The sequence below is a fragment of the Pan troglodytes genome, chromosome 15 (genome assembly GCF_028858775.2).
Source record: "Pan troglodytes isolate AG18354 chromosome 15, NHGRI_mPanTro3-v2.0_pri, whole genome shotgun sequence".
Classification (NCBI taxonomy): domain Eukaryota; kingdom Metazoa; phylum Chordata; class Mammalia; order Primates; family Hominidae; genus Pan; species Pan troglodytes.
In genome coordinates this window covers 71,939,264-71,951,964 of record NC_072413.2, presented here as the reverse complement: position 1 = coordinate 71,951,964, position 12,701 = coordinate 71,939,264, and the positions used below count along the sequence as shown (strand labels likewise).

Here is a 12,701-nt window from a genome sequence, read left to right as displayed (position 1 = left end):
TGTATTTTTAGCAGAGACGGGGTTTCGCCTTGTTACCCAGGCTGGTCTCCTACTCCTGACCTCAAGTGATCCGCCCGCCTCGGCCTCCCAAAGTGCTGAGATGATAGGTGTGCGCCACCACACCCAGCTGCAATTAACTTTAATTTGCTTTTTTTTTTTTTTTTTTTTTTTGAGACGGAGTCTTGTTCCGTCGCCTAGGCTGGAGTTCAGTGGCACAATCTCCGCTTGCTGCAGCCTTTGCCTCCCAGGTTCAAGCAGTTCTCCTGCCTCAGCCTCCCTAGTAACTGGAGCGACAGGCATGCACCACCACGCCTAATTTTTTTTTGTATTTTAATAGAGACAGAGTTTCACCATGTTGGCCAGGCTGGTCTCAAACTCCTGACCTCAGGTGATCTACTCACCTCAGCCTCCCAAAGTGCTGGGATTATAGGCGTGAGCCAGCACGCCTGGCCTAATTTGCTTTATTTTGTGTAATATGTCACCTGTGGGGAGGGAGACATTTTGATAAACCCTAGATACTCAACAAAGTTGAGATGATTGAGAATCCTTAATCTGTACTCCAAATATACGAAGTATTTTGTTAGAGCTGAAGGGCCTGGGAAATGGGAACTTTAGAATCAGATCTTGTCACTTAACCAGTAAACTATGACTTACATAAGAGATCCAGAGATGAAAGCTGGATCAGAAGACCCACAACTGTTTGGTGCAAAGTACATAAAGTGCAAGTCAGGAAGCTTTACCTTAGAGGATAGATACGGCATTATTCATTAATACCGGAAGAAAATGGCAGAGAAAACATATCTTTATATACATACATATAGATGAAAATATTTTGTATATATATATATACTTTTTTTTTGTGAGACGGAGTTTCGCTCTTGTTGCCCACGCTGGAGTGCAATGGTGCAATCTCAGCTCACTGCACCCTTCACCTCCCGGGTTCAAGTGATTCTCCTGCCTCAGGCTCCCGAGTAGCTGGGATTACAGGCTATTTAAAAAATGTTTTTAAAATAAACATAAAATTAAAATACATAGAATATATTTTATATGTAAATATACAGAGCAGGAAAATTAGCCAGCAGACAGCTGGCAATGTCTGGAGACGTTTTTGGTTATCACAACTGGTTGTGGGTGGAGGGGCGGGATGTGCTACTGACCTCTAGTGGATAGAGGCTGGGGATACTGCTAAACATCCTACCTTACACAGGACAGCGCCCACATCAAGCCCTAATTGTCTTTTTTTTTTTGGTTATTATTTTTTTTTTTTTTGGTTATTTTTTTTTTTTTTTTTTTTAAGACAGATTCTTGCTCTGTCCCCCAGGCTGGAGCACAGTGGTGCGATCTTGACTCACTGCAGCCTCCGCCTCCCGGGTTCAAGTGATGTTCCTGCCTCAGCCTCCTGAGTAGCTGGGATTACAAGCATGCACCACCACAACTAACTAATTTTTGTATTTTAGTAGAGACGAGGGTTTCACCACATTGGCCAAGCTGATCTCAAACTCCTAACCTCAAGTGATCCGCCAGCATTGGCCTCCCAAAGTGCTGGGATTACAGGTGTGAGGCACTGCTCCTGGCCCCTAAATGTAAACAGTGCTAAGATTAAGAAACCCTGACCTTGAGGAACTCCAGTTCTCCTTTACGGATGAGATCATAGGACACAGTCTGAGCTTTGCAGGAGGCCAGATACAAATCACCAAAACAAAAAGCACTTAATTGTTTTTGTTTGTTTCTCATTTAATGTCCATCCAGAAAAAAAGAGGGGGAAAAAAGTTGCTAGTAAAGCAACTGTGAAGGATGGATGCCATTATTCCATTCAACACTACCAAGTGATTTTTTGTTTTTGTTTTTGTTTTGAGACACAGTCTCACTCTGTCGCCCAGGCTGGAGTGCAGTGGCATGGTTTCGGCTCACTGCAACCTCTGCTTCCCGGTTTCAAGCAATTCTCCTGTCTCAGCCTCCTGAGTAGCTGGGACTACTGGCGCATGCCACCATGCCTGGCTCATTTTTGTATTTTTAGTAGAGATGGGGTTTTACCATATTGGTCATGCTGGTCTCGAACTCCTGACCTCACATGATCCACCTGCCTCGGCCTCCCAAAGTGCTGAGATTACAGGCATGAGCCACTGCACCCAGCCACAAATGTTTTTTATCACAGGTTTCAATAATATTCAAACTCATGATAATGGCTTTGTTGCAGAATGATGGAAAAAAAAACCTATACATTTAAAAAATTATTTTCCAGTAAAACAAATCCGGCTGGGTGAAGTGGCTCATGCCTGGAATCCCAGCACTTTGGGAGGCTGAGGCAGGTGGATCTCAGGCTGAGTTCAAGACCAGCCAGGGCAATATGGCAGAACCCCATCTCTACCAAAATAAAAAAAATAGCCAGGTATGGAGGCACACACGTGTAATCCCAACTACTCGGGAGGCTAAGGAGGAAGGATCACTTGAGCCCGGGAGGTGATGATTGCAGTGAACCGTGATTGAGCCACTGCACTCCAGCCGGGGTTACAGAGTGAGACCCTGTCTCAAAAAAAGATGGGGAGTCAGAAAAGAGGGAGGGAGAAACGGATATTTATGTTCTAAAGGGAAAATCATCAAAATGGAAAGAAGAAATTAGACTCAACAGTAGGAGCAGAGTGGCAGAGAGCCTTTGAGTATGTGAGAGCCACCCTACAATTATTATTTTTTATTTTTAGAGACAGGGTCTTGCTTTGTCACCCAGGCTGGAGTGCAATGGCATGATCATAGCTCACTGTAACCTTGAGCTCCTGGACTCAAGTGGTCTTCCTACCTCAGCCTCCCAAGTACCTGGGACTATAGGCATGTGCCACCATACCTGGCTAATTTATTTATTATATTTATTTTTTTTTTTTGAGACGAAGTCTCGCTCTGTTGCCCAGGCTGGAATGTAGTGGCGCGATGTCTGCTCACTGGAACCTTAGCTTCCCAGGTTCAAGTGGTTCTCCTGCCTCAGCCTCCTGAGTAGCTGGGATTACAGGCACCTGCCACCATGCCCGGCTAATTTTTTTTTTTTTTTTTTTTTTTTTTTTGAGACTGAGTCTTGCTGTGTCGCCCAGGCTGGAGTGCAGTGGCACGATCTCGGCTCGCTACAACCTCTGCCTCCCGGGTTCAAGAGATTCTCCTGCCTTAGCCTCCCCAGTAGCTGGGATTATAGGCACCCGCCATCATGCCCAGCTAATTTTTGTATTTTTTTAGAGGCGGGGTTTCACCATGTTGGCCAGGCTGGTCTTGAACTCCTGACCTCAGGTGATCCGCCCGCCTCGGCCTCCCATAGTGCTGGGATTACAGGCATGAGCCACCACGCCCGGCCTAATTTTTGTATTTTTAGTAGATACAGGGTTTCACCATGTTGGCCAGGCTGGTCTCGAACTCCTGACCTCACGTGATCCACCTGCCTTGGCCTCCCAAAGTGCTGGGATTAGAGGCATGAGCCACTGCGCCTGGCCTGTGTATTTTTTTTGTAGAGACAGGGCTCTCGCTATGTTGCCAAAGCTGGTCGTGAACTCCTAGGCTCAAGCAATCCTCCCACCTGAGCCTCCCAAAGTGCTGGAATTATAGACTGGAGCCACTGTTCCTGGCCCCCACCCTATAATTAAAAGCAAAGTGGCTGGGTGCGGTGGCTTATGCCTGTAATCCCAGCACTTTGGGAGGCCGAGGCGGGTGGATCACGAGGTCAGGAGTTCAAGACCAGCCTGACCAACATGGTGAAACCCTGTCTCTACTAAAAATACAAAAATTAGCTGGGCATGGTGGTGGGCCCCTGTAATCCCAGCTACTCAGGAGGCTGAGGCAGGAGAATCACATGAACCCAGGAGGCAGAGGTTTCAGTGAGCTGAGATTGTGCCACTGCATTCCAGCCTGGGCGACAGAGCGAGACTCCGTCTCAAAAAAAAAAAAATAAATAAAATAAAATAAAATAAAAAAAAGCAAAGGTCATTATGTTAAGTGAAACACGCCAGGCTCAGAAAGATATATACTGCATGTTCTCACTCATATATGGGAGCTAAAAAAGTTGATCTCATGGAAGTAGAATAGAATGACAGTTACCAGAGGGGCTGGGAAGGCTAGTGGGGTGTGGAGAGATTAGGAGAACTTGGTTAATGGGTACAAACTTACAATTAAATAGAAGGAATAAGTTATAGTGTTTGATAGTTCAGTAGGGTGACTCTAGTTAACAATATTTTATTGTGTATTTCAAAGTAGCTAGAAGATTTGAAATGTTTCCAACACAAACAATGATAAATGTTGTAATAGATATCCTAGATTCTCTGATTTGATCTTTACACATTGTCTGCATATATCAAAATATCACATGTATTCCATAAATATGTACAATTACTCTGTATTTTTAAAAACCAAAGCATGGGAAAATATATCTTCAGTTCCAATTTCCTTTTGGAACTAGATACCCTTCAGAAAAGGTGCTAAGAGCCCACATCACCCTGGTTTAGCTTGTTGTACAGGTTATTAGAATAGGGAAGGAACACCTTGGGCCCAGGAGTGAGTGTTTCTTCTTTTACAGGTGTAACTAAAAAAGCTAGTTGGTCTAACTTGTGTGTCTTTGTCCTATAAGCCTCTGCAGGTGTGTGAGCAGGACTGCTTCTGCAACAAAAGCCTCCACCGAGCCACATCTTGGGAAAAGAATGGCCACTTCTTGGGGCACAGTCTTTTTCATGCTGGTGGTATCCTGTGTTTGCAGCACTGTCTCCCACAGGAACCAGCAGACTTGGTTTGAGGGTATCTTCCTGTCTTCCATGTGTCCCATCAATGTCAGCGCCAGCACCTTGTATGGAATTATGTTTGATGCAGGGAGCACTGGAACTCGAATTCATATTTACACCTTTGTGCAGAAAATGCCAGGTAAGTGCAACTGGGACCCTTAGTAGAGTCTGTAAATCCACACTTTAGCATCTCCTCCCAGAAACAAATATGCTGAGAGTTTATTATGTGAATTACAGAATCTCACACCTAGTGGATGTCTTTCTTCAGAGAACTTTGGACTACAGTTGAACATGTGGTTTATTTATTTATTTTTATTTATTTGTTTTTATTTTTTAACTTTTTTTTTGAGACAAGGTCTTGCTTTGTTGCCCGGTCTGTAGTGCAGTGGCATGATGACACATCACTGCAACCTTGACCTCCTGGGCTCAAGCAGTCCTTCCACCTCAGCCCCCTGAGTTGCTGAGACTACAGGCTTGTGCCACCATGCCCAGCTCATTTTTAAATTTTTTTATAGAGACCTGCTCAGGCTGGCCTCAAACTCCTAGGCTCAATTGATCCTCCCACCTCAGCCTCCCAAAGTACTGGGATTATAGGTGTAAGTCACCATGCTTGGCCAGAACACATGGTTTAATTCAATGTGAAATTAGAAGAGAGCTGGGCTGTCTGTAGTCTGAAACCCATGTGTTCAAAAAGAATAGTTATAATTTGTTCTTCCTCTTTAAACATGGGATACTCCAGGGATCCATAATATTCAGAATATGGGGAGTGGTTTTGGGAGAAGGATCACATGAGAATTTCACTGCCATCCTTGGACATGAGGCTAGGAATCCCTGAAGATTAACTTTTTCTGAATTGTCAGTGTTTTTTCCTCAGGTCACTTATGGAGCCTGGGGAAAGGTGGAGGAGTTAGGTGTCCACCAGAGAAATGGTAGCAGAAATGGACCCTCAGAGGTTGCTCTAGTCCCTCTTTCCAGTACTCCTGCAAGACATTCCTCACAACTAGGATCATTTGGGATAACTTCAGGGAAGTCATAGGAAAACTTACAGAGACAGAGCCCAGCATCTGAAGCAGCCTAACTTTTGGTAACCAGCTCTCTCTTCTGTTTTGTTCCATGGACAAAATAGGACAGCTTCCAATTCTAGAAGGGGAAGTTTTTGATTCTGTGAAGCCAGGACTTTCTGCTTTTGTAGATCAACCTAAGCAGGTGAGTTTCTTATGATTTGATGTTTAGATTCTCAATGCCTTGATAACTTGACCACACCACTGCTGTTAAATATTTCATGCTATTCACTAATGAGATTGAGATCATGTGTGAGATCAGCTTTCTCTCCTCAGCTAATCTCCTGGATAAAATTAATTACATTTCCCACGCTCATGAGGGCTGGGTGGAAGAAGACTAGAAAATTGGTTGTGGTAATGCAAGGATGACACTAGCTTTTAAGAGATTACTCCCTAGGTACTTAGTGTTTAAAATTTTGAGTTGAAGCCATCAGTTGTATTTGTTCATGTAAGCGCAGAAGATAAACATGAAGTTCTGTAGGGTATGATGTATAAACATGGCAGTTGAAGGCATGGTGAGCAGTGAATTCCATTTCAGAGTGCCTTGATGCAGGATGGAACCATATCTATACTTGAGAAATTAGGCAACAACCCATGATGACAAAAATCTTTGGTGGTAGAAGATGAATAGAGAGTTTGTGGCGACTATATTTCACATTTGAGCACCTACAACATACTACATCCTATGTGTCTGAGGCCATGTTGAAATAAAATAGAATAATGCAGAATGTTAAACTTGGGGAGCAAATGTAAAGGTATTTATTGTTCATTGTCACAAGAATAATCATTACCCAAATGCTTGATGTTAAAAATGATTTGAGTTTGGAGAACTGAGAGGATATATGGATATATATACATTTTCTTCTTCTTCTTTTTTTTTTTTTTTTGGCGGAGTATCGCTCTGTTACCCAGGCTGGAGTGCAGTGGCCTGATCTCGGCTTACCACAACCTCTGCCTCCCGGGTTCAAGCAATTCTTCTGCCTCAGCCTCCCGAGTAGCTGGGACTACAGGCATGTGCCACCATGCCCAGCTAATTTTTGTATTTTTAGTAGAGACGGGGTTTCACTATGTTGGCCAGGCTGGTCTTGAACTCCTGACCTTGTGATCTGCCCATGTCAGCCTTTCAAAGTGCTGGGATTACAGGTGTGAGCCACTGCACCTGGCCCCAAGAGGATATATTTTCTTAGTTCAGTAGCACATGGATAGCAAATCTACTAGAAAAATTTGGAGCTGTTCAAAAGAAACTACCATCAGAGTAAACAGGCAACCTACAGAACGGGAGAAAATTTTTACAATCTACCCATCTGACAAAGGGCTAATATCCAGAATCTGCAAAGAACTTAAACAAATTTACAAGAAAAAATCAAACAACCCCATCAAAAAGTGGGCAAAGGATATGAACAGACACTTCTCAAAAGAAGACATTTATGCAGCCAACAGACACATGAAAAAATGCTCATCATCACTGGCCATCAGGGAAATGCAAATCAAAACCACAATGAGACACCATCTCACACCAGTTAGAATGGCGATCATTAAAAAGTCAGGAAACAACAAGTGCTGGAGAGGATGTGGAGAAATAGGAACACTCTTACACTGTTGGTGGGACTGTAAACTAGTTCAACCATTGTGGAAGACAGCGTGGTGATTCCTCAAGGATCTAGGAATAGAAATACCATTTGACCCAGCCATCCCATTACTCTGTATATACCCAAAGGATTATAAATCATGCTGCTATAAAGACACATGCACACATATGTTTATTGAGGCATCATTCACAATATCAAAGACTTGGAACAAACCCAAATGTCCATCAATGATAGACTAGATTAAGAAAATGTGGCACATATACACCATGGAATACTATGTAGCCATAAAAAAGGATGAGTTCATGTCCTTTGTAAGGACATGTATGAAGCTGGAAACCATCATTCTGAGCAAACTGTCGCAAGAACAGAAAACCAAACACCGCATGTTCTCACTCATAGGTGGGAATTGAACAATGAGGACACAGGGTGGGGAACATCACACACCGGGGCCTGTCGTGGGGTGGCAGGAGCGGGGAGGGAAAGCATTAGGAGATATACCTAATGTAAATGATGAGTTAATGGGTGCAGCCCACCAACGTGGCACATGTATGCATATGTAACAAACAAACCTGCACATTGTGCACATGTACCCTAGAACTTAAAGTATTAAAAAAAAAAATACCAGGGTCAGGGGTATATTTGAATAGTAAATAAATTAATTAATTAAAAATAAATAATTAAAAAAGAAAAATTAGGAGCTGTTGAAAGCAACTATATTATTAGAAACTGACTTGGCATTTAGAAAAGGTGATCGTGTTGTAGTTGCTAACAATAATGATCAAAGGGCAGTCAGATATCAGAATAGAAGTTCATTCAGGGAAATAGTGGATTTAAAATAATGGTTTTCATTTATTACAAATTGAGCATCTACTGTGTGCCATATGATGATACAGGAATGAGCCTGACATGTTCTTTAGGAGATCATCAAAAGTATGGCATCATTACTGCCACAGCTTGTGTGGTAACCACATGCACTATGCCTCATGCACACAACAGTTTAGTGGTGGTAGGCAGCATATCTACCATCCCACACTTGAGGAAACCAAGTCCCAACAAGGCCAAGTGACCTAAGTTAGGCCACAGGGCTAGCAAGCAAGTCTTCTGACTCTAACTCCTGTTTTCTTCACTATACCATCCTAAAGCTGATTTATATGTAAGAAACATGAAATAATCAGCCAGGTGCGGTGGCGCATGCCTGTAATCCCAGCTACTCAGGAGGCTGAGGCAGGAGAATCGCTTGAACCCGGGAGGCAGAGGTTGCAGTGAGCCGAGATTGTGCCGTTGCACTCCAGCCTGGGTAACAAGAGCAAAATTCCATCTTAAAAAAAAGAAAAAGAAATAATCAACTAAAATGATCACAATATAAAAGAATAATTTGGCCAGGCACGGTGGCTCATGCTTGTAATCCCAGCACTTTGGGAGGGTGAGGTGGGTGGATCACTTGAGGTCAGGTATTCGAGACCAGCCTGGCCAAGATGGTGACACCCCGTCTCTACTAAAAATACAAAAATTATCTGGGTGTGGTGGCATATGCCTGTAATCCCAGCTACTTGGGTGACTGAGGCACAAGCATCGCTTGAACCTGGGAGGTGGAGGTTGCAGTGAGCCAAGATCACAAGATCATGCCACTGCACTCCAGCCTGGGTGACAGAGCAAGACTGTCTCAAAAAAAAATTAATAATAATAATAATTTTTTATTAGGACTGTCAAAATGAAATGGATTCTCCTTTTTTTTTTTTTTTTTTTTTTTGAGACGGAGTGTCACTCTGTTGTGCAGGCTGTAGTGCAGTGGCATAAGCTTGACTCACTGCAACCTCTGCCTCCCAGGTTCAAGCAATGCTCTTGCCTCAGCCTCCCGAGTAGCTGAGACTACAAGTGTGTGCCACCATGCCTGGCTTATTTTTGTATTTTTTAGTGGACATGGGGTTTCACCATGTTGGTCAGGCTGATCTCAAACTCCTGACCTCAAGTGATCCACCCACCTTGGCCTCCCAAAGTTCTGGGATTACAGGTGTGAGACACCACTGTGCCTGGCCTGGATTCTCCTTCAAAGTGGCCCACTTCTCTAGGTTTCTCCTGCTACAGAGCGGAGAGAGGTTGGAGCCCTATGCCACCTCCCTCTTCTTGCTCCCACAAAGTATGTTGACAGAATAGACCAGTGCCAGCCACTAAATGGATCGTTCATCAGATGAACGGGTTATCTCTTTTGAAGGGTGCTGAGACCGTTCAAGGGCTCTTAGAGGTGGCCAAAGACTCAATCCCCCGAAGTCACTGGAAAAAGACCCCAGTGGTCCTAAAGGCAACAGCAGGACTACGCTTACTGCCAGAACACAAAGCCAAGGCTCTGCTCTTTGAGGTAAGTTTTAAAACTGCATCTTGGATCATTCTGCCTTTTTCCCTATATGAATACTTTATGAGTTTTTAGCCTTTTGGAATGTGACCACTACCTTCAGTATTCCACCACTGCCAAAGCACTGTGATGACTCTGACCACTTGTTATAGCTAGTTGTTTACATTTTTTTTTTTTTTTTTTTTTTTTTTTTTTTTTTTTTTTTTGAGACGGAGTCTCGCTCTGTCGCCCAGGCTGGAGTGCAGTGGCGCGATCTCGGCTCACTGCAAGCTCCGCCTCCCGGGTTCACGCCATTCTCCTGCCTCAGCCTCCCGAGTAGCTGGGACTACAGGCGCCCGCTACCACGCCCGGCTAATTTTTTGTATTTTTAGTAGAGACGGGGTTTCACCGTGTTAGCCAGGATGGTCTCGATCTCCTGACCTCGTGATCCACCCGCCTCGGCCTCCCAAAGTTGTTTACATTTTTAACTATCACTCTTAAATGTATAGAGCTTTTCCTAAAAAATTTAAAGTACTTTCTATCTAGGATATTCTTCATTCTTTTTATTTTTATTTTTATTTTTTGAGATGGAGTCTCACTCTGTCACCCAGGCTGGAGTGCAGTGGCGCCATCTTGGCTCACTGCAAGCTCCATCTCCCAGGTTCATGCCATTCTCCTGCCTCAGCCTCCGGAGTAGCTGGGACTACAGGCACCTGCCACCACACCTGACTAATTTTTTGTATTTTTAGTAGAGATGGGGTTTCACTGCGTTAGCCAGGATGGTCTCGATCTCCTGACCTCGTGATCTGCCCGCCTCAGCCTCCCAAAGTGCTGGAATTACAGGCATGAGCTGCCGCACCTGGCTGATATTCTTCATTCTTTTAGATTTTTAAAGCAGAATCAGAAGTCATTTCTAATCAACTTTATTAAGATAAACTTACATACAATAAAATATATCTATTTTAGGCTGGGCACGGTGGCTCACACCTGTAATCCCAGCACTTTGGGAGGCTGAGGCGGGTGGATTGCCTGAGGTCAGGAGTTTGAGACCAGCCTGGCTAACATGGTGAAACCTCATCTCTACTAAAAATACAAAAATTAGCTGGGCATTGTGGCGCACGCCTGTAGTCCCAGCTACTCAGGAGGCTGAGGCAGGAGAATCGCTTCAACCCAGGAAGCAGAGGTTCCACTAAGCTGAGATCACACCACTGCACTCCAGCCTGCGCAACAGAGCGAGACTGCATCTCAAAAAACAAACAAACAAAAATTATCTATTTTAGGTGTACAGTTAAATGAGTTTTGACAAGAAATAGAAATTTCCTCATGCTCTTTTATAGTGAGTTTCCCTCACCCCTGAAACCAACCAATCACTAATTTGCTTCCTGTCACTATAAGTTTTGCTTATTCTTTTCATATAAATGGAATTATACAGTTTTTATTTTTATTTTTGTATATCTGGCTTTTTTCCTCTCAGCATAAAGTTTTTGAGAAGAATAATGGAACTTTAAAGTTTGATTTTTTTTTTTTTTTTTGGAAACAGAGTCTCACTCTGTCTTCCAAGCTTGAGTGCAGTGGCACAATCTTGGCACACTGCAACCTCCACCTCCCAGGTTCAAGCAATTCTCCTGCCTTAGCCTCCCAGTTAACTGAGATTACAGTTATGTGCCACCACACCCGGCTAATTTTTATAATTTTTTTTGTAGACATAGGGTTTCACCATGTTGCCCAGGCTTGGTTTCAAACTCCTGAGCTCAGGCAGTCCACCTTCCTTGGCCTCCCAAAGTGCTAGGATTATAGGAACAGGCATGAGCCACCACGCCTGGTGAAGTCATGTGTGTATATGTATATATATATATATATATATATATATATATATATATATATATATATACACATTTTTTTTTTCTGTTGCCCAGGCTGGAGTGCAGTGGCACAATGTTGGCTCACTGCAACCTCCGCCTCCCAGGTTCAAGCAATTCTTCTGCCACAGCCTCCAGAGTAGTTGGGATTATAGGCATGCGCCACCACGCCTGGCTAATTTTTGTATTTTTAGTGGAGACAGGGTTTCACCATGTTGCCAGGCTGGTCTCAAACTCCTGGCCTCAAACTCCACCCACCCCGGCTTCCCAAAGTGCTGGGATTACAGACGTGAGCCACTGCACCCGGCCCCAAGTCATATATTTCAATTCCCTTCATATTCACATCAAAAATTTAAGTATAGAGAGTTTTGTTAAATTCAGTATTTTTATTTTTATTCTTATTTATTTATTTATTTATTTATTTATTTTTTGAGAGGCGGAGACTTGCTCTGTTGCCCAGGCTGGAGGGCAGTAGTGCGACCTCAGGTCACTGCAACCTCTGCCTCCCAGATTCAAGCGATTCTCCTGCCTCAGCTTCCCGAGTAGCTGGGACTACAGGCGTGCGCCACCACTCCCAGCTAATTTTTGTACGTTTTAGTAGAGATGGGGTTTCGCCATGTTGGTCAGGCTGGTCTCAAACTCCTGACCTAAGGTGATCTGCCCGCCTCAGCCTCCCAAAGTACTGGGATTACAGGCATGAGCCACTGTGCCCAGCCAAACTCAGTATTTTTAAATTTTATTGTATATATTTGTTATGCAATAAACATGTAAGTTAATAAAATTTAAATTTCATGTTGTGAAGAATATAAGCAGAATCTCATTATAACAAAAAATCAGGCTCGGTGCAGTGGCTCATGCCTGTAATCTCAACATTTTGGGAGGCCAAAGCAGGAGGATTGCTTGAGGCCAGGAATTTGAGACCAGTCCAGGCAACAAAGCAAGACCCCTATTTCTACAAAAAAAATTAAGTCCCGGTGCGGTAGCTCACGCCCAAAATCCCAGCTCTATGGGAGGCCAAGGCGGGCAGATCACCTGAGGTCAGGAGTTTGAGACCAGCCTGGCCAACATGGTGAAACCCCGTCTCTACTGAAAATACAAAAATTAGCTGGGCATGGTGG

General features: G+C 43.7%; 1 protein-coding gene across 26 annotated transcripts in view; it reads left to right on the top strand.

Moving 5' to 3' along the window:
* Positions 1 to 12,701, top strand: part of ENTPD5 (ectonucleoside triphosphate diphosphohydrolase 5 (inactive)) — a 58,233-nt gene that overhangs the window by 26,545 nt on the left and 18,987 nt on the right. For all 26 annotated transcript variants that reach the window (XM_063793698.1, XM_063793695.1, XM_054666694.2 and 23 more), the window contains 3 exons: positions 4,598 to 4,884; positions 5,872 to 5,951; positions 9,608 to 9,751. In XM_063793698.1, the coding sequence (XP_063649768.1) occupies positions 4,668 to 4,884; positions 5,872 to 5,951; positions 9,608 to 9,751 (441 nt within the window). In that variant the 5' untranslated portion in view covers positions 4,598 to 4,667. The remainder of the gene's footprint in view (positions 1 to 4,597; positions 4,885 to 5,871; positions 5,952 to 9,607; positions 9,752 to 12,701) is intronic.